At 39.1% G+C, this 27,805-nt stretch overlaps 1 protein-coding gene across 5 annotated transcripts in view; it reads right to left on the minus strand.

Moving 5' to 3' along the window:
- LOC132908201 (RNA-binding protein Musashi homolog Rbp6) overlaps positions 1–27,805 on the minus strand; it is a 780,290-nt gene that overhangs the window by 44,317 nt on the left and 708,168 nt on the right. For all 5 annotated transcript variants that reach the window (XM_060961989.1, XM_060961987.1, XM_060961985.1 and 2 more), the window contains 4 exons: positions 11,730–11,812; positions 10,396–10,480; positions 4,129–4,161; positions 2,790–2,873 (listed from right to left, as the gene is read on the minus strand). In XM_060961989.1, coding sequence (XP_060817972.1) covers positions 2,790–2,873; positions 4,129–4,161; positions 10,396–10,480; positions 11,730–11,812 — 285 coding nt within the window. The remainder of the gene's footprint in view (positions 1–2,789; positions 2,874–4,128; positions 4,162–10,395; positions 10,481–11,729; positions 11,813–27,805) is intronic.

Consider the following 27,805-nt stretch of genomic DNA (forward strand, 5'->3'; position numbering starts at 1 on the left):
CTGCGGATTTTCATTTCGAGTTCGAATTCAACATGAAGGGCGCTTGACCTCGAAAACTTTGCCCGCAGCTACCTCCAATCAACCGGTTCGATTTAGATCAGTCGATACCCACCTATGGACGCGTTCATTTTCCAAACGTTTCCTATTAATTGCTCTAGCCTGCGTTTGTGTATATCTATGCGTGCAGGGTTAACCGCGATGCGGTTCACTCGCATATCGTTTGTAATCGATACGCTCCCTTTACCCCTACCTAATATTAACAATGACATTTTACCCCGTTCCGCGACCGCACGATTAATCTTAAATTACAATCGATTTGATAGTCAGTCGATTTAAATATATTATCGGAATTGTATATGTATTCGATGGAATTGAAATCCGACGACTTCGTGTCTCGTATGAGATCGTATGAGGGTTCGTGTGCATACGCTATTCGCAGGAATGATTTCCAATGGAATCGTATCGCGTAATAAATAAGTTTACCCTATGCAGCGATCGAAAATTTATTTAGTAGTAGAGGGTATTCGTATCGTGGCCGTTCCTTTAACTCATTCGTTGAAATTTTCATTTTGCTCGTTGGTTGTTTGCCTCATTCGTCTACACTGATCGATCCGATTCGATGTACGCTTTAACGATCTATACCGAGAGAAAGAGAGCGAAAGAGAGAAAGAGAGAGAGAGAGGAAGATGGAGAACGTAATTGAAATTGATTAATCGATTAGCAGAAGCAATTTTAAAGCGTTTCGCGGATCGTAAAGCCTCGATGCTTTGAAAGAAAATTCCGTGCCAGCAGAGCAGTTTGTTATTGACAGTCGAAGACACGCAAGACGCTATCGAATGCAGGAGGTAAGAAACACAGAGTTTGTTTAACGACGTAACTTTTCTCATACATCAGCCTCTCATTATCTTGTCCTAGTTCGCTGGATTCTTCTCCTTTTTGATCTGCATTTTTATCGCGGGACTTTGCGTATGCTTATTTCTCCGGACGAGCATCAAGAACGCGAATACGATTTGTTACGTTTATAACTTGCAATACAATTTGATTGGAGAATATCTGTATCTTTAAAACGTAAATATCTTTCACTTCGATTCATACGAGCTTAAAAATATATTCCGCGGAACACTAAAAATAAAAACGAATTTGAGACGTATACTGATTATGTATCTACGTTAAATAAACATATTCGACATACGTGATTCTTTTATTTCAAATTTCCAAGCGAAAGACTTTAGGTTTCTATACACACACGAAATTTGTTATATAAACCAAACAATCAGAAACTTATAAATTTTTATTTTAATTAAGATAAAAATCAAATAAAGATTACACTTTAACGTTCTGTCAGCATTGCAGTTAAGTTCTTGCAGGAGGATATGAAATATAATGAAATATCAGTATATCTCAGTATATCTCTGAAGAAACTATCTGCAACTTTTAACAAATGTAAAGATATAATTGCTATTTGGCATGAATTACAGCGGAAATTTTAACAAATAGATATGTATCATAAGTAGAAATTAAACAGATAAATCGTCATAAGATGAATCGACTGTTCTTAAAATCTTTTTCGGGTAAACACGGAACAGGGTAGAAAATTGGCCGAAGAGAATCGGCACCTCCTTATTCCTATCTTAAATCTTAATCTCAATAACATAATATCGATACGATAATTTATAGCAATTTTGTACAACGTTCACCACTCCTTTCGTATCGAGTGAGACCGACTGTCGGTGCTCCGGCGGTCGAAACTTCGGCCCGGAAGTTGAGGATCGTCGGAACCCGAGCAAACGTTGCTGAATAATATACAACGTCCTCCGCGTTGGACATACAGCGCACAACCGTACCGTTCTCGATAGAACGTCGGTCTGTGACGCAACATTAGATCACTTATTTTCCCGAGTGTCCTGTCGTCGAAAGCGGAACTCTGCCGCGGAAATGGATTTCCAATAGCTTCCGTGTCTTATAAACACAACCTGCCTGGTCGGGAAAGGATACTGCGTAAAACGCGAGCAGAATTGACGATGTATGCTTCACCCCCTTTAATAGAGGAATCGATTATGTTCTCACAAACATCTTTTCGCGCATCGTCGAGAATTCGAACTCGCGACTGAGGCCACTTCGAAGGATCACTTCGAAGGATCACTTCAAAGGAGCACTTTGAAATCCGCTTTGAAATTAGTCGATTATTCGAAATTGTCAAGCTTCGAATCGAACTCAATCTCGAGTGCTTAAGGAGCCATTGTTCTCGGATGAGAATTTCGGCAAGAGGCCGACGGTCCTGTAACAAAAGCTCCACAACCTCTCAAGATTCTTGTGCGCACGGGATCTGCTACTTGCCCTCTCCTTCAAACCGAGCTTAATTTCTGACGATTAGCTCATCTTGATTTCCCGACACCCACTGGTAACTCGCCCGATTCTCGTGTTAAATCGACGACAAAGGCATTGACGACGGTGACGACGATGACGACGACGACGACGAGCAGGGCAACGAGTAGCGACAGCGAGAGCACAGTTAGTAAAATGGTGTAGCGATGGAAGTGAGTTTTTCTTTTGATTAGAGATATGTGCGCATAGCTCGATGTCGAGATTATTATTAGACACATATAATTAGTTAGTTCACAGAGGCATGGCGTTGTAGAGGTCCAAATTGGGATGGTAAAAGAGCGGTGTAGGGGTAGGTGGATTATGGTGGGGGGCAGGCTGCGCCTGTATTAGGTTCAAGTTCAGATTCAAGGGCGCGATGTGGGCCGCATTATGGTGGTTAAGGTGGTTAAGGCTAAGGTGGTTACCTGTCGGGTAGGGCAGTCCGAAACTAGGGTACCCAGAATAGCCGCGGCTTGCCGCGTATGCCGCGTACGCCGCCGCTGGGAAACCTGTGAACAGAGCAAAAGAATCTGTCAGCTTTTCTTCCCTGTGCTTCGTTACCTGAGCTCGGAAGCTTTTCAGGAGCGTATGGAGGAGGGTTATGGCGTGTTGAATATTTCGTGTCGAATCGTAACGATGCGTGTGAATGCGTGTGTTTGTTGCTAAAACGGGATACGTCGTTTTTTCCCGATCTCTTCTGATTGTCAGCGAAGCTTGTGGATTAGTAGAAATTATGGAACTCTAATTTTAAAGCTGATCGGTTTGAATTATTTTAAGAAAAGCATTGCACGTAGTTTTATTTGTTGTTCTTTAAGTTAGCGTTATTGTAACATTGTTACCTATTATGTCCGTTCCTGTGATAGTAGGCTTTCTCTTATTCAATTTAACATCAATAAATTGCCAAGTCAGCACATAAAAATTTCTATTTTATTTATACAAGTAAATGTATTATAAGTACGAACAATTGTTTATTGAACTAGACTAATGTGATATATTTATTATTTTGAATCGAGAGTACAAAAGAACTATGAAAATATATCTTGACATTAGGTAACCATACTACCAAGGTATTTCTAACGTACTGTATAATATCATTAGAAACTTCTAATAATAATGTTACATTACAGTATATAGATTGAAAAATGTGATTTAATAAGTTATGTCTATCTAATATACAAATATGTCCTCTATCAACTACGATCTACATGCTCCCTTCTGTAAAATATATTAGATAAAACATTTCCCAAGTACGTACCGTGTTACTCTACAGAACATTTTCGATTGAAAACTCTATAAAATTATACTGTTCAAACAATTTCCACGAAGAAAGATACTCTCGAGTTCGTTTTTCACATTTCGATTTAATTCGAATGAAATTAATGTATCGTATTTCTGACACGGCGAACGCGTTTCTCCGATGCAATATCAACTGATGCCAGTAACCAGGTACGCATTAACTGAATAATTACGTTAATGAACCAGTGTATTTTCACAAAGGCAAAAATTTACGGAGACAGATAAAGTGGAATGGTTGCACGATTTTATCCGTGTACCGTGGGTGAATCATGCATGAGACTCAGGACGAGAAAACTCGTGGCAAGTAGCATACAGAATTTCGTTTCGCTTTCGTGATTGATCGACGCGTGAATATTACAACGATGGTCTTACGTCAAACGTGATTGAACGTTGTTACGGAACGGTAGGCATGTCATTGGACATTGGAGTCGTTTTGTTGTACGTGTTCGTGCATATTTCAATACTCACCATCAGGTAATGCTCCCAGGGACCACATAAAATCTACAAGGAAAAACAGATCACATTAATACCGTGACGAGATTGACCAGAGTCGGATAGAAAAATTTGTCTCTTCATTTTATCATTCTTTTCCCTTCATTTACTCATTTCAATTGCTTCGATTAGTTAGTGCAAATAGTAAATCGTAAGTCCCAATATAGAAATTTCTGCAACTAAGCACGAAGAAAAGTATTGAGCGATCGAATGAAGCCTAAAAAAAATAAAATTGTCGATTAGATATCCGAAGGTGAGTACGCGCGACTATGAAGACTATCGTGAATTTTAACTCACGAGTGTCTAACTGATGATTCTGTTGTGCAATATTTTTCTTCGTGCAGGCAAAGGTAATGCGTAGACAATTAAAATATGTACATGGAGACAAGTTAAGTATAAAGCAAAGCGTTGCAGAAATTCGTCGGTATAGACGGTTCGAGTGTAACGGATGACTAGGTTTCAAACAATGAGAGAAGGGTTAAAAGTAAAGATAAGAAAACTGAACAAAAATTAGAAAATAAAACAGATTGAAAGAAGAAGTCGGATTAAAAGCGTTCTAGGTTAGACAGAGAGTAGGAGATATAACAAAGAAGTTTATAGAAAAAGAGTATATAGAAGTATATAGAAAGAGAGAAAGAAAGGCATCCATGAAATTTCATAATTTGATACTAATTGAAAAGACCACACAACTAAGATTCTGACTATTTATAATATGTATATCGCATCGACTATATAGCGCATCGACTAAATTCTGTGACAAGGTACTAGTAACTACGCGCGGCCGAGGTATTTTCAATTCTACCACAAAATAAACCCTCCTATGATCTATGGTTATTGTAGCCTTCAAGGTATTGGTTAATCATTTACCGTTAAGTAATATTTGCTAGGCTGACTATGTAGCTTATTAGATATTGACTAAGGGCAGATAATGTGTCGTGCGATCGCGAGGAAGGCATAACATTTAAATAAATTTATAAACTCTCGGAATTACAAATGGCAATTGGAACGGAAAATGGCAATTGGATGCAAGAAAATTTTGAATTTTAATTAAAGCATAATTCGGAATTTGTAATTGTCGATGCTTCGTTCGTACAAAGCACGTGACACATTATCGACGCCACTACCACACTTAGATCGACGATACAATATTGAAAAAAAACACCGACCACAATACTACACTACTGTTTCACTATTCTAGTGTCCATATTGACGCTGCTCTCACAATATACGCAGATGGAAAAGTATAAGAGCATTTATTCTAGCCATTAAAAGATACACTGATACATATTAATAGTATTAGTGATTTCGTACCTAAAGTCTCTCTACCGGGCTGGTTTTGATTACATCAAGCACGCAACACAATTCTATATCATTTCAGTGTGACATCGTTTTTGTTTCTTTTCTTTCTTTGATATTTTTTTGTGTGCTTTCTTATTTCATTTTATCTTTTTTTTTGTTTCTTTCTTTTGTATTGTTCTGTTTTGAAAATCCGTTTGAACAACAATGAAAATCTTTGCATATACTTCCAACATTATCTCGTGTTTATTTAAATACCATTCATTTTACTCTCATATAGATAGAGAAGATCGATTCACGTATAGTACGTAAATGGACTCGAATATTAGACATGTACGTGTATATATAATATTTATGTATATATATTTTTTAATTTATATAAATATTTGTAATGTGCATATTGCAACGCGCATTTTATTTTTGTATTATACTTGACAATCGCAGCGACTTCGTATGTACTATATATGTTTATGTAGTAATATAATAATTATATAATGTACGTGTACTTTCTCAGATGCAACAAATCGATTTCACGTAGAACAGACGTTTACGTACGGCATTAACATTAATAGTCTCTTACAGTTTCGAGGAGCGTATAAAGCTCATTCCGGTCGAGTTTTACGATCGAGTTGCCGGTCAATTAACATTTACGTCACATCGATAGCTTTGGCAACATGGAATCCCATTGAGTTACTCATTCCGAATTTTATAGTTATTTCTTTGATCCTTTTCTGATGCTGGATGTTTCCCAAGAGAAAAAGGGAGAAAGAGAGACACATACATATAAACACAGAGTGTTGCAAGAAACATTATTTGTCGAGGAACGCAAACATTCGTTTCTTTCCTTTCTTTCTTCTCGATATCGTTTTCTTCTCTATTCTGTTTCTTTTTTTTAGTTTCTTTTTATTTCATCTTTTTAATCTCGTTCGTACTTGCGTAGTGCGCGGCCATAAATGTTTACGGGGAAGGAAGACGCATATTTTTCTAATTGGGTTCTCTGTCTAGACAAAAGGCGCAACGCTACGTTCCCCGTGTAACAAATCAAAATCTGACCCAACAAAGCATTACAAAGGTGTGAACAGAAAGATAATCCGCATGTTAAGATCTGGTCTACTTACGAAACTGACACTGTTGAGCCTCTCGGGCAAAGTACGTACTTTCTAGGACACACGTCTCACGCATTATTATTAAGGTAAATGATGCTATATAGCTTAGAAGAGTTAAATACTATGTAACGAGTAAAGTGGGTAATAGAGGAGTGGGGGTACGGGCCGGGGGTTGTAAGGTATAGGTGTAGACGGGTATACGCACGATATATATTTAGTATATATCCTATAGAGAGGTATAATATTACGTGTAACGTAATATAAACGTACTATGTAACGTAGCTTGTTAAGTAATAGGTACATTGTAATAGGTCTCTTTGAAGCCGCTGATAATATGCATTCTTCGTGGAAGACACTGTGGCTGTTTCTCATTTCTTTTCATTGTTCTTTTTTCTTCCAGTTTTCTTTTAGATATTCTTTCTGATGATATCTTTTATATTTTCCGATACAGGATCAAAAGAGAGACGAGGGAAGATACGAAAGAGATCACTAAACGGGTCTTCCACGAAGAAATACCTAGAATATATTTCTAAACTATCGGTATCATAGTGACTTCTCAAAAAGCTATAGTTAACTAGTAGTCTCAATGATAGGAACGTATACATAGTATAGTAATTCGTCAAAAATTATATTCGCTCTAGCTAATTCAAACCTAGTTTCACCTAAAAAAAGTCTCATTAAGTAGCTAAGGTTTGTAACAACACAAATGTTTACCTAATTACCTAGATATATATATATGTATAAATAGAGAGATATATATATAGAATATACTCCGATATGTATAATCTGTAGGTCTATTACAAAAACTAGAAGGTTGTAATGCGGCTCTCACAAAATATATTAATATCAATATCAAATACTATATGGCGTTTTACCAAATACGTAGATACAAAACAATATATAATATATGTATATAATCTGCTATTTATCTAGAATGGATTAATTCTGCAACTTTTTTTGTCATTTCATTTTCCTTTTCATCGTAATTTTTTTTTTCACAAGGTACGTATCGTATATATATATTCATATAATTATATATATGTTATATGCACACGAGTATTCTATGTATATGTATATAGTTTCGCGTGTGCATTTATATACATATAGATAGCTGTGACCTCGCGTTGTTTTCCTTATTCATCCTTTTTTTCTTTCTTTTGCTTCTATCGTACACGTGTACCGCCGTATTGGAGTACGTACTTCTTCATATTCTCGACATTATGAAATTTCATGAAATTCATTGCGAAAAATACTCTGAAAGGCGCGACGAATGAGAAATGCTTATCGCCGACCATTTGCCGCGCGCTCTCGACGCGCTATCCGCCTTCACCATTCACGATTCACGGCTTTATTTATACCACTCGACATATCATCCCGTGCAAATCAGAAATTCACCTCCTTCTGGGAATAATATACGACGTGCCGCTACCTGGGAATGTGTTCTTGCGTTTCTTTCCATTTTTTTTCCTACTCATTCTTTACGCTTTTCTTTTCTTTCCTTTTTCTTTCCCTTCTGCTTCGATGAAATTCTAGCAATCTACGATCTCGACGACGGGCGCCCTCGCTCTCGAAATCGAACGAACAACCTTCACTTTCATGGAAAAATAGAATGCCATAGAACCTCGACCTCGATCGAGTTCCAAAGATTTCATATTTTTCATTTCATCTCCTTTCCTTCCTTTTTGCCGACACCATCGTCGATTCCTTCACGATCGTCTGTTCGAATTGAATTGTCGTTCAACCATGCGAACACACCGAGCGCTACCATAAAGCTTCGATCCAGTTTGCTACGAAATTATCTAACATCTACGAATCAATTGACGTGTTGTCGCGAACGCGAGTCGTTCGAGGCAGGAATTTGTATCTCTTTCGTTCGTCGAAAAGTATCTAAATATCTGTGTGGTATCGTGACCTGATTGCCTTTTACTTGCGACCTTTCCTCCTCTCCTAATCAAGATTCAATAGTCTAACTAAAGTACATTCGAAATACGTAATACGTTGGTCGTTTGCAATTGATTGTCTTTTCTACTACTTTAGAATCTTCCAACTGCCTAAATAGATATTTTTCTATGAGATTTATTGGTAAGTTACATTGAAATTTATATTTTTAATTTTAGAAATTTATGAGAAGGAGGAATGGTTTCTGCAAGAGGTACGTTCGATGTATCAACTTACTACCGAGCGCTGCTCGTTGAAACAGACTAATTTGCCTAAATTTTGAACACTTCCTTTTATTGTCCTACTACTTGTCTCTTGCTAATCAACTACGAAATCACTACCAGTCTTTTGTGATGCAGGTTTGTTCCATTTGCTATCTATCCTAATCTTTGGCTACGAAGAAAACGATGCCAGATACGCGACTAATCGAGTTCTACCAAACAGACTTATGATTCACTACTATTTTATACTTTTCAATCTTTATTTTTTTTTCTTTTCTTACTACGATCACAGTTTTACTGAACTGAGCTTTTCGAGCAGTCTCGCGAGAATTCGCTTATTCCCACACTCGAATCCCGGGAATAAAAAGGAATGGCTTTGTCTAGACTACGTTATATTGCACTTCTCGATATGTCTTCGATTCGCTGCTATATCAAGTCGAAAATCAACTGCAAGGTAATTTATGCTAATACTTTCCCGAAAAAGAAGGCGATGAGTCCTAAATCGAGGAATGTTTCAAAGTACCGTAAAGTGCACTTGGTATCCCGTTAAAAAATTACATATACGAAAAAGATATTTAAAAAAATACAAAAATAACAAAACATCGATTAGAACAAAGAACGCAATTGTAACGATCACATGTACAAACGGGATACCAATACGTCATTCAAATCAGAACGAACCCGATCAACTATGAATCGATTCCAACACACCTGTTCAAACCTTCATGAAACACGATACAAAAGCATAGCTACCTACACCTCCAAATTTGTATGCTCTTAATTCCTTGGCACGTAACCTCCATTCCATATAACAGTACAAAAAATATACAATCCCCTACTACCTCAAACATCCTAAATCTACACTTCATCCAATACTACAAACTCAACCCAATCAAACCATCGATCAACTAATTAACAGTAAAATTCCATTTATATGAACTTGTCGGGCAACTAACAGTTTATACAGTTGGGGTTCATGTATCTACGATTTTTCTTCCACATAATAAGAGTTCCGAGAAATAAATTTAACTGACACATGTTTATTTAATCGGACATATAACTAAAATTTCGTTCAATCACATGGAGTTTATATAAATGGAATTATACTAAAAATTATCGCTAACAAATCGTCGATCGAAGAATCAAGAGTAAAATGAATGTAAAAACATGGAAAGGTCCAATGCATGACTGAAGAAACTCTGCCCCTTAAGATGGAACCTACTGAGGCCTGGAAAGGGGCGTGAGTATTGTCGGTCATAGTCCGATCGTGGGTATCGGATGGTAGACGGCACCCATATCGAGGCCCTGTACGCCTAATAGATCGCTCATGGAATAAGTGAGGGTTGCGGCCCGAGAGGCTGCTGCGGCCGCGACAGGATGAGGCCTGTAGGAGGCCGCGGCTGCGGCTGCAGCCGCGGCAGCGAGTGCCCTCTTGACATCGTAGACGGCCGCGGTAGTGGCCGCGGCTGCCGCCGCAGGTGCGGTCGCACCGGCAGCGTATTGGTAGGTAGCGGCCGCGTTTGGTGCGGCGGTAGCGACTATCGGAGTGAGCAAGTGGTGGTGTGGGGTGCCAGCGGACGCTGCTGCAGCTGCATGTGCAGCCGCGGCAGCAGCCGTCGGAAGGGGATACGGCGCGTAACGATAGGTGGTGGGGGTAGGTGTCGCGACCATCACCAACTCACCGTATGCGCCTCTGTTGGCCGCTCGCGTCTTCGCCAGGTTCGCTGGGAGCATCACTTCCTTCGGCTGTGCTTTCTTGCATTCGACCTTCAAATTCAACATAAAAATTCAATATTAGTTGTGTGTCATGCAGCTGATGAGAACGATGGATCCCGAGATTTTGGGGTGAAGTTTCGTAAGAAGATTAGTAGCGGAGGTCATGAGAATTACAGGAAGTGATGATTAATTCCTTGCCTTATGATTTTATTTGATAGAATTATTATACCGTTCGTTCAACGTATGTATCATGGACCTGATTCTCTATTTGTTAACTTTAGTCTGGAATACTGATAATGAAAATATGATCTCTGTTAAGGCAAGGGATTAAGATTTCCTTCTGAAGTTATGTCTGAATCCATATTTCAAGCGAGAGGGATTTTATTAAGAACTTTTGCGAGTTCATTGCAGATATAATAAGAGGAAAAGTCAATTTTAAATAATCAATCGACCACAATCAATGAATAAGTTTTAATGAAAATTTTAATGAAAAGCTACAAGATAGACTATGGATACTAGGATATGCCGGATATAGAAATTTTATTAGTAATTTTATTCGTCTGTAAAGGAGGTGCTTTGGCGAATATGGAATACGAATTCCCACGATAGTCGTTCGATCTTCTATTCAAGTAACAAACGAAGTTACGATAATTTGTTCAGCCTCGTTATATCCTCGTTACGAACGTGTGTTTGATTATGTGTTTTGATGCCCGTAATCAAGTGTAATCCGGCAGCAGCTAATCAACGTGATCTATCGCTCTAATATTATCAGTGCAAATAGACGACTGTTTTATACCAAGCTAACATCTGACGATGGTGTTGCTGAGTTATTGACGAAATTGGGGATCGTCTAGGCCGTATGGATTTATGGATAACGAGAAGTGGCATCTGGCTAAATCCTTGATCCACGTCAGCGGGATTTCGCTGGTAGTAGACGACAAATAGAACTGTCTATTACTGAGAGACCCATGTGATCTCTACTATGACAGGCTTTCGAGAAACCGCTTTTCGTCTTCCAGCGTAAGATTCACACGCTCAACCGTTGTCGTCGTTGCGTGTGTACATGTATGTGTCGCGTGCGTGCGTGTCAAATGCAAATAAGCACGGCAATCCTTCTCAATTATACGGAAAATTAATTCCGCTCGACGCCATATCCGTTGAGGAAGAACGGAAGGCAAATATCGTTTGATACCACTTCTACGGTCACGTGGTGGGGATGCAGAAGAGGGAGAGAAATGAGCGAGAATGGGTGTCCTCTGCGTTCGATAAACAGGCTTTGCTGGCCTACCAGGCAACTCACCATTTTGTTGTTGATTTCGTGGAAATGGATCTCACAGACTTTGTCGACCACGTCCTCGCTTTGAAACGTGACGAACCCAAAGCCTGGAACAGAAAGAACAGGTGTCGTTTAATTATCAATAATGAAAGATGCTTCGTTATGAACTGTACAATACAACAATATAAAGTTAATTGGATAATAGTTTCGGTAAATTCTTTTGTTTCATTAGAAATTGATCTTTTTAGACCTGCTATATCTCATTTCACATATATATATCTTATTGGTAAAATACCGATAGAAATAACAAGATCCATCAAACCACCTACAAGAATTCGTACGTTTTAAACGCAAAGAGAATTTTTCTGAAGGACTATTAGATCAGGTGCAAATTTTACCCGACGCTTTAAATATGTGGCACGATTTCGATGAATGTCTTCTATTCGATGTAATTTGCCATACTTAAAAACCATTCCGAGTTCACGTAACTCCTACGTGTAAATGGTGGCACGAAGATAACTATCCCGTCGGATCTTCCATTAATTCAGCAGAGTCGGACGAGTTTTGTTTCCTTTCCAACCCCTTTCTCGCAGAGGTACCCGTTCCACTCGAACGCGGTCTAAGCACTTCTGCTCAAAATTTATTTCGCTGGAGAACGAACTGGAAAGGAGAAAGAGAGGGAGAGAGAAAGAGAAAAAGAGAAAGAGAGAGAGAGAGAAAGAGAGGAAAGGAGGAGTTGAAGAAAGGATAACGAAACGTAGGGTGCGTGGTGGAGAAGAAACGAGGGAGAACGATGAGCCGGCGAAGAGCCATAACTTAATCAAGCATCAAGGGTTATTAAAAACTTTGCATTGGTCTCCAGGTGATTTTAATCTCGCCCCTTCGCGTCGCTGACTTTCTCTTCACCCTTTCCTCATCTTCTGCTTCTTCGGCTCTCATCCTTACGCGAGAAGCGTAGTAATTCAGGCTCAAGTTATCCAGCGGGCGCGAGTTATACGAATCCAGTGCGCGATGTCGCTTAAGATAACCAGGAGTTAGTGCTTCCGTGCTGAAGCAGTCTGCCAGAAGAGGCGAAACTACGCCGGGTGACTCGTAATTAAACACAGCCGATGGATACCAGAGTCGAATGCGAGCCGACAGCTCGCGATTCTTCGAGCGTCCTCTCCTCTCTCTTAAATTTTACACCGGAAATAGAACGGGGCCGCGCTGAATTAAATTACATTGGAACGTTCGTTCGTAAGCATGCGCGGACGACTGCAGGCACAGACGCAACGTGCCATCATCTCCGCAGTTTGTTTGAGTAATTAACATGAATCGATTTTAATGTTACGTCCTTATTTATCTACCGCTGGGTTATGATACGAAGATTGAGCCATGAACCGAAAAGATTAAAGTTCGTCCGGTAGTGAGAGTAATATACAAGATTACTTTTCTTCAGGTGCTGGTCGAAATGCTAATGCATGGGAAACTTCGGCGGGAAATTATTTGATTTTCTTTGGAGAGTTCCTTTGCGCGAAGGATAAAGGGAATATGAAGTAGTTAAATTTATAAGTGTGTTATTCGTATGCAGTACGAGCTAACGGCGAATAAGATGAAATAAAATATTGCAAAGAATGTCGCATCTTTTTCTTCTCGCGTTCATCTAACGTGGTCATGGCCATTTTGCATGAATTGTAATTTTAATGCCTGGTATGCAAATAATAAACATCTAAAAAATCCTTTCATGTTACGCCTTTACGTAGTCTTTTAATAAATTGCTTCTAACAACTTATCCGCACAATTTGCCCCCTTAGTACCATCAACTACGGATAGTCCTAAAATCTATCTCTTTATAATTCATTGATTTTACGGCCATCCACTTTAACCGCATTTCTAAACTTAACAGAGTATATTCAAGGTAAAGTATATGTTACGTCTAGTATCATAAATAATATAAGATTAATTGATCTACAAGCAAGACATGTAGCGATATCTATGAAGTACTAAAATGATATTATATAAAATTTAATACTCTATATTCGAATTGATGGATACATCACATACAATATTACATCCAATACTACATGCAATATTGCACACGATGTAAAATTAACAAATCCTTATTCAAAACCGCACAATCATACGAATATGTTATACCTCTGAGCTAAATCTTCGAAGTTATTCACTTCTTCTTTTCAATCAAATTCTCTTCCCAATTCACTTTCTTTTCCTTCGAATATCGTTCCTTCTCCACGTGATCCTACCCTCCGGCATCACTTCCGTCTGCAACTTACACTACTGGTCCCTCGAACTTTAAGCTCCTCCACCGGCATGAAAAGCACGAGTGATTAAGTTATAAACTTGGCAAGATGTCCGTTTGAGTGAGGAAGGGGCTTACTTCATTTATGTAATTTATAGTACTCTGTCAGTCAGCTAACTCCACGGAGCCTGAGCACCCTCTCCTTTGCACAAAGGCCGTGCTCTGACACCGGTAACATTTAACTACTTCCTGTTGGAGTCTACTGAGCGTGCATACAGCGTCCGAACGCAAGGACCAAGCCAGAGAGAATGGTATTCACCGTTCCGATATTATTCGTCTTTTAAAGCATGCTCTAATATCTTGCAGGATATTACAAAGTCGTCTTCCTTTAAGAGGTATTAAAAAGTTATGACAGGGCTGTTCACGTCGAGCCCACGTACTTCAGTCACTTTTCGTTGGGAATAGAGTCGACGGTATGCACCCGACGATATGATGTATGCGAAATATCGCATGAATTTATAATATGACCGACACCGTGTAAAATACGCCTTCGACCGTACACCCTTGTGTGTGCTAAATAAAATTACATTGTTTCATAAATTCCAGCAGCGTTAAATAGCTTCATAGTGTTCGCTAACAGGTTGAACATACATATACATATACACCTCCGTTTATAATTATTAGAACATGTATGAACAAAGTAAACTTGAGTAAATCAGATCTTCTAAGAATTTTAATGCATACTATAAACGATCTTACAATACAGATTTAGGCTTTGCAAAAACTTCTTCGTGTTTTCTATTCAATCCACTTGAATTTTTTTAATAAATTATCATAACTTGCTGTGTTATTGTGAATCTTCCAAATAGTTTTAGTAAATTTTTCTTTATAAATATATATGTATATATTGGGTCACAATCTTGCACGAATACAAAATCTGGTCGACTAATCAGTTCTTTGATGCTTCAGATTAATTACCACCTTCTGCTACAATAAATGTTATGAACGTGAATGTATATCTCGTTCGTAAAAATATCTTAAACTTTTATCCACTTCGAAGTTATTAAATAGATCATCCGCGAGACATATCGTGTTACTAGTTCTTCATCAGACTATTACTAAACCTGAATATACTTCACACCTCGTGAAACACGTCATTTTATGCAGTTGAAAATAGTTCGCTTTATGCGCTATGGAATATCGTCATTTGAGGGTATCGACATGACCCGACGTTTACTTTTTACCATCGATAAAACGGAGGTTACGTGTTTTTAGGGTCCTGACTATTGGACAGAATCACCGTAGCGCGGAGAGAGGGAAGTAAGGTCAGCGCGGTCAGCGGTCTGCGAGCGATCCAATAAATTTTGAAAGAAAAACCTGGGCCCGGTGTTCGAATTTTCATAAGAGGTTTTATTTCCATGGTCCAATCTTAGGGTTTCGAGAAGCTCCATTCTCGCCTGAAACAGGCAAGTTGGCCCTCATAGGGGTGGTAGAGGCGGCCAGGAGGAAAAAGTGCGTGCTCAGCTGTCCAACCCCTCGTTGGACGCCAGATGCGCTCATTTCAATAAAAAACACACCCCGAAATATCCTGTACTCCTTCCAATAGCGGACCCCTCTTATCCTCTTACCTCCTGAGAGTTCCTTAAATGATCCATAAACGGTCCCGCCAGTGTAAAATTATTGTAGAGTCGTGACGGTTATCTGACTATTTTCCGCTACCTTTCCACCCCGTAGAATTATGGCCGACTTTATCAGTTGAGGGCAGCGAATCGAAGGAAAATATGTTTCGATCATCGTCGTTTTCCAAAGATTTAGTTTTTAAAGGGAATGTAATTCTTCTTTAGCGTATCACGTGTGTACAGTAGATAATGAATTTTGTGATCAGACAACGAGTTTCAAGAAAAAAGTACTAAACTTTTTGTAATCGTATTTTTTCCTTTTTTGTTGTGAGTATTAGTGAGAATTTAGTATATTTAACACTTTACCGATGATGTTCTATAACTTATTTTCTAATTTGAACGTCCTGATTTTATTACGTTCACATAATTATGTTTATCGATCTCCAATTCCAAGTATCCATAAAATAACAAAATACAATTAACTTGTTTTATTCATACATTGATATATTAATGCGAGAAATTATAAATAGAATTTATCACGACCTTTCTTTAAAAAATTATCCTTTGAATCAAGATAAAAATTTAACCACGAGAAATAATCGAAAAATTTTCGATGGTAGTTAAAGCAACAGAAAACGATACATCGTAAAAACGACGTATCCAATCTCGGCGACGAAGTTGGACAAGTATTAGCGGCTTTCGTTCTGGGGTTAAATTTTCTTGACGAGAGGAAAAATGGATCTTGATGGCTCCAGTGGCAGGCGTTGACGGAAGAGAGCAATTCTTCCCTATTCCGCGATCATCGTCGTCCTTGGTCGGTCCTCGTCTTTCCTCCCGTCTTTTCCACCTTCTTTCTCTTTCGGTTCCCTTGTCTTCCCCCTTTTTCTCTCCTCGTCATCTCCACCCCTCGACTCTCGAGCATAATGCGACCCCGCTATTGTACCAATGGCCATGTTAACGTTTAAAAGCCACGCTGCCGTTAAGCGCGTTTCAGAATTTTACCGTCTATTGAGAATGGTAAAAGGTTTCTTTCAAAAGGCTCGGTTGGCAGAACGATTTGAAACTTGTAAATGGATACGGCTTAAACCTTTGCTACTTCTCCCGTTCCATTTCTATCGTTCTCTCTTAGTCTCGTTTCTCTGTACGCCTTTAACGTCCTACCTGTTAGGTGTGTAGGTCTTTGAAATGTTTGTTTGTCCCTGTTAATGCGATCGTCGTCGACGCGATCATCGCGGAATATCGTTGTATTCATGAATTTCACGAGTCACTGAAGCTATCTATGCAGAAATAACGATGGACTTTGATGTCGTCCGTTCTCAGCAACAGGCTAAGTGGAGTGCCGGTCGTTAGATTTTTAATTGTAGTGAATTTATAATCGTCCAATTAGACTCGGTGCAACGGTAATCCGTTTTACGATCATCTCTTTGGAAGAATGCTCGCAAACAGTCGGAAGAAACGTTATTTTGTAATGATACGGTACTCTTTTATGGAGGAAGTTTTGAGTTACGAGTTCTTTTTTCTTCTTATTTAATCCTGGAAGGATGAAGCGCTTATCTCACTTGAGTATTTAGAAAGGATGAAGTTTAATTTGATTTTAGTTAAGCTGGAAATTGTTTAGGCTTATGCTAGACGTTTATTCGCAGATATTCGAATTGAGGAATCCAAAGGTTAACGATGATTTTTTAATAGGGAAAGGTACCATAGTCGTAACTCCTAATAATTACACCATTCTACGGGATCGTTTAATGGCATACATAAGCCCAGCAATATTTACTTTGATATACATTTTTCGGAATCGTTAATCTCCGTCGAACTAGCGGCGTAGTTGTTAAGGATTTAACGGCCGCAACGTAATCTACGTTTTATGCATTCAGCGAAAAATCTATAGCATAAAGAAAGGATCATAAAGATCGTAATCTGTTATCGTATTTCGTTCCTCTAAATCTGTGCCTCTTGTATTTTCATGGGTCGGTTATACAAATTAAAAAAAAAAAAAAAAAAAAAAAAAAAAATGGAAAAGAAAAAACCAAAGAGAAAAAAGAAAAAATATCACAACTATCCAATATATTTGTACATAAATTATTTCAAAAAAAGCAAAGGATTATTTCCATTTGAATTTTAACTGTAGAGCACTTTCAAATTGCCTAACACCGCGCAGAATAGTGTTTCAGACATCACGTAGCGCGCACATGGAACAGATGCTGGCAGACATACCATCCGCAACACATAGATTGTCTCTACATGTAATGTCGTTATTATTATAGATTGATGATCGTCCTAGATTATTGATTAAGCAGTTTAGTGCGTACTACCCAATTACCGATCGGAGTACATACCAATAAATCAAGACCACGATATACAGGTGCGAAGCCAATTTGTACGCTATCCCTTCCACTTCCTACCCCATCTTGTGCTAAACCTAATCGTCTCACGGTAAAGCGAAGATGACCAAAGTTTCCGCAATAGTACTCACGGAGTCGGCACGATAACATCGTTTCCAACCGTGTTTTCTTCAAGTCAGACCCAATAACGAACAGTGTAAACTGCAATTCTATACGAGAACCGATCGTTATCGATGGAAAGTTTGCTCGTAGATATACGGTTGTTAATTGCCTCTTTCAGAGTCCACCAGTTCGAAACTGGTTCGCCGTTGTAAGATTACGGATCTAAAAAAAAATCCCGAGCCCTGGAGAAATCGGGACTACTATACTGTTGCAATTTTCAGACTCGAGTGCGCGGAATTTCAATAAAAGTTTCCGTGTAATCAAGGAAGAGTATATTTATTACTTTTTAAATAATATAGAGACAAACAATTGTGTCGTTACAGATTTTTTTATGTAATACATATGTAGCCACACGTGAGTCATAGGACGAGGCAAAGCGAGAGCGGCTCATGTTGTTGTTGTGCCTCGGAACACGGACACCGCCTCGACACACGAAATTAACGTTAGATTATCTCTAGGCAAACACAATGTCGCCGTTGAGGGCGACCGTCGTTCTAAGACAAATTTGAATCTTCCTATCCCCTCCCCCCGACCAGTATAAATAAACAGACACGATCGCAAGCGGGCAGTTATTATCATCGAGCTATTACCGAGATATTACCGAGTTATCATCATTTGCGAATTAACGGAATATACGAGTCTTTGAGTTATCCGCGTGCATTTTGTATTCTATCTTCGTGACTACGTTTGTACGAACGTTTATCGACGGTATTTATAAGATTTTATACTATTATCTATTCATCTTATTCTAAATACACTTGACAGTTGCAATAGCAATCTTATTCGTCGTTATTATATAAATCCGATCTCCTCACATCATCCGCCACACATACATAACATGTTCATAATGCAAAAGAATGAATTTTGAGTGAAAAGATTAAATCTAATATGAAAATGGCAAACAAGTTATTCACTCTAGTTTTCCAAACGAAAGAGTATAAAAAATTTGCTGATACAACTGATGCTTTAAAAAGCGTGCCTAAAGGTGGCAAACGGAAAACCAATTAAAGGTCACTTTTTGGATTCCACTTTCGGAAACTGCACGCGTTCTATCCTCTTCGATGCGAGTTAAATGAATAAACCACAATCCGATTTTGTGATGCGTCGGGTACGACAGAGTGTGTGTGTGTGTGTGAGAGAGAGAGAGAGAGAGAGAGAGCCGTGGGCCGACCTTCGATCAGTTACCGAGATCACGAGAATTTTACAATGTTAGAATTTCAAAATGTTCGTTAGTGCGGCAATCACAAATTCGTGATCGCAAATTTTTGGTGCACTTGTTCGATCTGACGCTTCGCGTACCAGGGTTCGCACAGGATTACCGGAGTGGACGTGCTCTTCCTGTTCCTGACCAAACTTTCCGCGCGATAATGTGGGAAAAGCTGACGTTAATTTCACATTGAACACGCTAGGACGCGTAATTGTTATCGCCTGACCGACCAGTCCATTTTCAATTGCATTATCGGAGGGACGAGTATTTTTGAGAATACTGACGCGCGTATTTTACCGATATTGAGCTCTTGGTGCAGTTACGGAAATTAAAGAGAATGACGTATTTCTTGGATCAAAATTCAGAAGAAAATTAGTAAATTTGATTGGAGTTAAAAAATGATTACGTATAAAATAGCAGAGAATAGAATAGAAAGTTATTGTTACTCGAGTGATCACATAAAAATAATATTGAAAATGTATAGTGTACATCCGCATTTTTTTGTAATTATTAACTTCTTCCTGCTCAATATAATTAATTTTATGCCATCAGATTATGTGTATTTCGATTTGTACTCGGTGGAAAATGTCGAGGATGATGCTTCACCTGTTTTAACTAATAATACTTGCTGCGAATTGAAAACAAGTTGTAATTAACTCGAAGTACTATTTTAATTAGGCCATATCTTCATCTCCGTTATACAACACCACTCGATTCAAGTTTGTTATTATTGAATTTTACAAATTAGCAGACACCGGAGTATCAAGTATCGTTTTATAATTTTCTGTAATCATCTGTCGCGTAATGTACACACTACAATTAAAACTGTAGTTACAAAAGCTTTAAATTCAATATTTGATCTCTGTAATATTTTTGTCTCAAAGTAATTGTAGGATTTCATTACATCTATGACTATCATATTAAAATTAACATATGAAGTAGTCATTAGAAGGACCAGATCAAATCTCTGGAAACATTACAGAAAGATCTCAAAAAAGGAATTACCTGAAGATTCTTAACGATGCTATCCAGGAAGTAACTTCTTACAAACAGCGATTCAAAAGTTTTTAAGACAAACTAGCTTTTGCGTCGTGTACAGTAAGTGGATCGAGACACAAGTAATCAGACGTCGGCGATGGACCACTTCCGATCGCAGTTGGGTTACAATGGTTTTTTAAGAACTTTTAAGAAAGGTCAGCCAGTAACGATTATTGTCCGGCAACTTCAAGCTTATCCAGGAAGGTAATAGCCAACAAAGGCCATAGGAGCGTTGCCAGTGACCCGAGATTTAAGACGACTCTCGGTTCTACCAAACCTACAACCTTATCTGTGATCGATTAAAATGTTATCTCCGTTGCTCGCCATCGTTTCTATTTCTACTATTATCGAAACCATTTTCGAGGCCATCTACCATGAGAAATATATCGTAACATTATATCTCGGCCTAGATCCGAAACGCAATGACCGCCTGATACGTATAATCGAAACAATCGTAACTAAAGATAAAATTTTACCTACGAAATATATTTCAAAATCAATTAGATCGTCGCAAGGGAACAATTATCAAGTTGCTGGAAGCTTTATTCGGTCAGGTGCGGTTTCAGTTCGGTTGAGTAACGTGCTTCAACTTGTTGATTTACAACGGCAACCACGAAATTGTGGTTCCGAGGTGTTCGAGCTCCCTCGGTGACCCATCACTTTCTAATGGCCATCCTAAAACTCCCGAACACCGATGCTCTGTTGTTCTCGCCGTTAGACTTGTGCTGAACGAACTCGCGAATCCTCCGAGCACTGGTTGTTGCTGTTGTGAAAGTTTCACATAGCGCGATTTACTCGTCGAGGCTATTATCGATCCGACAGATTTTTCTGTAACCACGTGGAACAACCACGAAGCGGATAGACGCGGAACATAAAGTACTCGCATGCTCTGTTGTTCATTTAGCCGCGATAGCATGATGAAAACGTCTATGAATATTTAAACGCCGTAACGTTATATGGGTTTCCACTTTATTCTATAATCGTCCGATCAGTTCAATAACGTTTGATCGTGTTCTCGGTATCAAAATGCGGCGCGAATTAGCTATTTTACAAGTTAATTGCAAACAAAGGCAGGGATAATTGGGTTAAACGACAGCGTTATACTAAAATCGTTGACTCGTTATTAGAGCAAGTTCTATATTATGCGGGAAAGTTGGTATACGAGTTGAATATAGCAGAAACTTTTCCATTTTTCCTGGTTCACAGTATACTTTGGCACTCCTAAAACTAGGACTCATTGGATTATCAATGCTAATTAAGGCGTTAATGCGAGTTTTATACGTCGGTGAGGATGCGACGCAGACGAAAGGACGAAAAAGAAGTTTCTAGTGTAATTTAGCCCAGTTTTAAGTGGTGCCGTTCCATTATTTTATATACACCGAGCCGTCGAACTTCGAGCGTCGTCGTGGCTTTTCTACTCCGATAATATTCGATAATGGAGCGGGTCGATTAATTATCTTAAACCTCCGTTCGCTAAAGTCAACGAGAAACTAAATTGAGTTTTGAACCGAAGTCTTCAGATATAACCGAACTCTATTCTGCTGGATAAAGGATAGTTATGCAATTAACTTTGGCACACAGCTCGATCATTAACGAGCATAATTAAAAAATAATTGATTCTTTGTATTCAAATATTAATTTCGTGTATTTCGGCATTCATTTCTCCGATTTCTAATTGCTATACCAGTTTATTAATTAAATTCCGTGGCTCATAGAGAAGAACAAAATGGTACATATTCTAGAACTACTGATGAATTTTCATTTTATACTATATGAACATGTATTTATTTTACATTTAAGACTCTCATATTAATTTTAGCTGTTTAATTTAAATACACTAATCAATACACGAATGCTTGTAGATTTATAGCAAGTTTAAATTACAAAGATATATAAAATATGTAAAATAAAGTACCCATTACAATATTTATTTAATATTTTTCAATTGAACGGATCACTACAGTAAGAAGGCAATTTCGCTTCCAATAATTTGAATAAAGCAACAGAAACCGACTTAAAATCAGTTAAAATAAATTAAGATCACTCTGGATTGGTGTTACCTCCTTATTGTTGTAAATTTTAAAATTCTATTCATAAAAATATGGATTTCCATAATCTGCTGTCAACTAAAGTCACATCCAAATATCGTTATCCAATGACGAAAGAAAGGACCCGAATTTCACACAACGAATGCGAAAAACAGCAAAGGCACGCAGGGGATTTGATTACTCACAGTTAATGAGATGTAAGCTTCTTGGCCTGACTCGGCTCCTTTTTGCCCTGCAGTTGACAGACTTCATCAGAGATACGCGGAACTGCAAACTGCACTTTACCACGTTTTGCAATTCGCTTAGCATGCAGCTCCGCGTTGCCATCAGCCGGCTCCGCTTGTGTCCTGTACTTCTGTCTTCCGTCTTCTCTCGCTCGAATTTCATCTCCCATCCTCCCCTTTCCCCGCGTGCAAAGCAGATTAAACGAACGAACCAAATTGAGGTACTTAACTCGTCAGAAAGCAGCCAGGTTGGAACACGGGGCAGGGGAGGGGATTCTGAAAACGAAGAACCGAGCGAGACAGCGGAAGATTAGGCAGAACTGTGCTTTTAAGTCGAGCTGCTTTATTAATGGATTCATCTGGCGCTCGAAGCTCCGATGTCTTGTCTTTGCCAATCAAATGAGCCACGGGAAAGAATATTATAAATCGCTAAACCACGCTGGTTGTTGTTTCGGTTTGGTAAGTAGGTTTGGGAGATTTTTCAAAATATTAAACATTCAGACGGGATTCATACATTTTCCAATCTAAATAAATATAATATTAGTATTTTCTCTTAGGTTTCCTGTATCCTATTGCGATAAAGAAGCAGCTAAATAATTATGTCCAAGACGTTCTAGCGAAATCGACAAATTTGAACGTTACTTAACCGCATCAACAATTCCATCAAGATCGTCATGTTTCTGCACCTCATCTTTCTACTCTAGAACCGCCTTTCTATACAAAACAATTGATTGCAACTTTCAATCGATCGTCAATGCCCGGAATCGCACATCAACCAAGACACAACCCTTCGTGGCACATAAAGATTGCGCCTACGATCAGCGAAAACTTTTCCCTGTCTTTTGTCTTCCCCCGATTTTAGATCGCGTCGTGCGGTTAAATCGCACCCACCAGCTCCACATAAATCCCTATCTCCGGCTGTTTCACCCTCTTCGCTTTCTTCGAGCAGCCTTTCGACCTTTCTTCCCTTCTCACCGCACATCAGACACTCTTCTTCACCCTCCGTTGAAAATCATAGCGAACGTGGCGAAGATGAGCAGCAACCTAGGTCATTACCGTCGAGAACGCCGCCATAAGATATAATTGAACGGAATCCCTCTCTATTACGAGCTACCATCGTGCTCGCGAGCCCTCCTCGCGCCCTTTTCTTAGCTCTCGCTCGTTTACGTGAGGTAACTCGAACGGGGATGTTTTCGTTTTGCGCCGACCGTCTAGCTTTTTCAGACGTTTCCCCGTTTTCACGTTCGTACGACGTCCCGAAACTGTACCCGTGTATCGTATTTGTCAGGCGTCGCGAAAAAAGGGGGCGAGTCGACATTTCGTATGTAAGCCGCATCCCCGCCCCCTAGCTACGGAATTGTGGCGATTTATTATCGCCCCTTTGCCCGAAAAGTGGCCCTCAACTGCGGTCGAACGCAACTATACAAGTCGTAACGCGGAGTTACCTACCTTGATGGATATCTTTGGTATTTTTCCTCCTCTCTCTTTTTCCCCTTTTCTCTTTGGGTATTTCGTACTTCCTCCCTCTTGCTGATGATCGTTGGGATCGTTAGGACGAGGAAATGTCAGGTTTCGTGATTTACTAGGGGGAGAAGAGCAGAGAGAGAGAGAGAGAGGGAGAGAAAGGAATGTTCTCGAAAGAGAAAATGCGTGGGCCGTGGATAGCGTGGGTAATTTTGTCTACTTTTGTGGAAATTCGTGGTAAAAAATGGAACGTATTTCGGCGGAGCGCTGACGATGTTAGCTTTTTGCCGAGCATTAAGTATGGAAATGCGATGGACGGGCTGCGAAATACGTACCTAGTCTTTAGTATCATCAAGCAGGTTGCGGTGTTTTATTTTTGGTAAGAGGGACACTTCCAGATTCCTATCGATACATTCTCCGATTAATTTGTAGAAAACCATAAACAAAAGCAATTAGTCCTTCGAGAGAATATATCTAAAATTGAATAACCAAGGGACATCAAATCTAAACTCATCGAAAAGAAGTAAATAAGCCACGAACGCCTTTTCATATATCAATCCATTTGAAAGTCCCGCCGACGATAATAGGATTAAAGTTAAGTTTAACGTTTAAGGATTAATTATCGTTAAGTGTAAACCTTGAGGATTGGCGCATGTTCCGGAAACGGCAACGAAACTCCCATCGAGTTTGCACTACCATCTACAAGTGGCTTTTTCATCGACTCATTTTGCGATCGAAGACTTTCGAGGAAAAGCACAAGCTCGGCAAACTGTAGAAACTCGACAGAAACGACAGAAAGGGGGGCGTTCGAACGACTTCGCGGAAGTATCTTGCCGCCCCGTTTGGCGTGACTGTTCCCATTGTCCCGCGTTGATTATGAGCAATAATGAGACGTCCTGGTTCCTTAATCAAGCCAGCAAGGCCCGGGTCTTCGAATTGTCGAATCTCGAGCGCGATTCTCGATTCAGAGGTTCGCTCCTGAAATAATGAGTCTCGCAATCAGCTCCCTGGGAAATGTTTACGCTGTAATTACTAGCGCCGCCAACCAACGAACGAGTCAGCTGTTAGAATGGGGTGCCCACCGTTCACGTACATACGTAAGCGAGCAGAATCTGCGTATATACGAAGCTAGAACTTGAGATAAATTCAACGACCAACAGAGACACAGGGAAATTCCTTTTCGCCTGAATTCGAACTGTTCGCGTCTACGTTTTAACGGATTCCACTGTAACGACGGTAATGAACGGGAACAAGGGTTGAGCAACGATACGGTTTCGACGTTCTTGAATTTTAAATGACTCCTCGAGATTGCTCGGTTGTTAATTTCAGCAGCCTTTGTGATCGCGAACTTTGTGGTTGGGATTTAAGCGTGAATATACATTGAAAAACGAACAGAGGCGTCGAAGACGCTCTGCTGCGTGACTCTTGTTAAATCAAAGATTTGAAAGAGGGACGAAACGAGGGAGCAATCATTTTCTTTAGGGTTGGTGTTCAATTGTAATAGGTGACTTTATAAGTAAATTGCTTTTTTATCCTGTAATGTTTTCTCATGTGTTTTCGTCTATTAGGAATATGCATATATAATATCTGGAACTGATTTGGAAACTTTCTTAGGGAAAAATTATAAATTGCCATAGCTACAAAAATGACAGCAATTTTTAAATCTGAAAGAAGTTGTTTTCTAACATCATAATTTCACTTCACAAATTTTGCAGAAAATTCTGTACTCTGCTAGTTATCTTTAACATAAGCCTGTTAAAACCCAAAAGAAGCCACGCAGAAATGTGTTAAAAAAGAGCAAAGAATTCGAACACCCTTGTAAGAAAAAGAATAAAGAATTTTATAAGATTGATACAGGGAAGTTACCCCCGAAAAAGGGAAGAAGTTCTAAAAAGAAATGGAAATTACGTTTCATAGAAGATACAGAACGAAAACTATGAATCACGACCATACCACCAAATAAAAATCTTTAAAAACAAATTTGAATTATTTCAATCTAAACAGAAAAAGTTGGAAGGCAATTCAGTGGCGTGTGCTCTCAAATAAATCAGCGATGCGTAGAATTAAAAGAAGGCGCAGGCTGGCGCGCATCTTCCAATCCATAAATCGCGGGATCCCCGATAAAACAGCGCGCTTTCCGAAGTTTCACGATAGTTCTAGATCCCGGGAGCAGGCAGCACGCTTTCTTACGAGAAAATCGACGACGTGACACTCCTCGAACTTTTCTACTTTCTCTTGCGTCGGGTGGGATCTCCATAAAAGAGCTGAATATAGACGAAAATCAACGGAGTATCTCTCTGTCAGATTTGTAAGATCATAAACTCTCGACTACGGTGCTCCTTTATCGCGCCAACCGTTCTTACTCTTTCTTCCTCCCATCCTCAGTCCACCCTTTATTTCTTTCGTCTATCAGTTTTCCTCGCTTTCCTATCTGGACGACAGCAAAAGTTTTATTATGAAACAATAAAATATGTGAGAATCCAAGTTAGGCGAAAAGCCCGTGCACGCTGGGCTAGCTTTGATTTACAGCTAAAGTTTTATCGTATCGGGTCAGAAGAAAGAGTGGTTGCAGTCTAAGCCGATAATATTGCGCCTTGCATTTTACATTAAAAAGTTGAAGGGCTTCCTAACTCGTCGACGACGTCGTCACGAGCTGCTCGAAGAACAGGCAAGAGAAAAGTGGAACGCCAAGAGTTTCGCCTTAACTGGGCTACGATCCCTGTTTCATTATCTCCTTTGAATACTTCGCCTCTCGAACGAGTCGCGAGCCTGAATCTCTCTCGTATGAAGTTTCTGTTCGGGCAATTCATTGAAGGGGATTGGATAACGATGGTATCTCGCAATTTTGATAAGTCGAAGTTACTGTATTCGTTTCTTGTTAACTGACTTTTTATGTAAGTCGTAGAATTTTCTAGTTTTGTACGTGTAATTTAATTTTGATTGGGAAAGTTACTGAAGTTATGGAGTACACTTGAAATTCAACATTATTCATTTTCATCGCACCAGTTCCGTAATATATCTAAAGGTATATTATTGATTCTATTTTAGAAATCTGTGTATATATTACCATATTCTGATTTTTTACATCATTCTTAAAAACTTGGACAATTTATGCTGGAAGCAGAGATGTCATATCGCCAGTTTTAGTTTCACTTTTTTCTTTAATATACTATGTCCGTGAACATATAGAAAATATAAAGTAAAATCAAACAGAACGATGAATCGATTATCCAAAACTCTCAATTCTTTGGTCAATGGAACGTAAGAAATAACTTAATCCAATTCCCACAAAAACGTACATTTCTATCAGAAGCATTCTCGCAACCCCAAAAGTACAACTCAGTGAAAGCCGTTATAAAATTACATTTCCAAAAGACATCCAGGATTAGATAAATTATTGGGAGCCGACTGGGCTGTACTTTCTCCAATTTCTTAAATGCAAAGCAAGAGGATATATTTAATCACATTCGTGCCTTTGATTTTCATACATTTCTCTTGCAGGACGAAGTAAAACATTAACATTGAAGCTGAAAATGGTGAACCGCGTCACGTCTCAACGTGATTGATCGTCTTGCAGTTTGGTTCATCAGATTTATCAGCAAGACTATCGACGGCATGCATGTTTTTTTGCAGCATCACGAGATTGCAGGCGTACTTTCTATCCTCTTTTGTCCCCTCGTTTCTTTCCGACCAGTTATTATCGGGCTCTTGGTGTAGTGAAAAACACGTTGGTTTTCAGCGAGCGAATTGCGAATCG

The sequence above is a fragment of the Bombus pascuorum genome, chromosome 6 (assembly GCF_905332965.1).
Source record: "Bombus pascuorum chromosome 6, iyBomPasc1.1, whole genome shotgun sequence".
NCBI lineage: Eukaryota > Metazoa > Arthropoda > Insecta > Hymenoptera > Apidae > Bombus > Bombus pascuorum.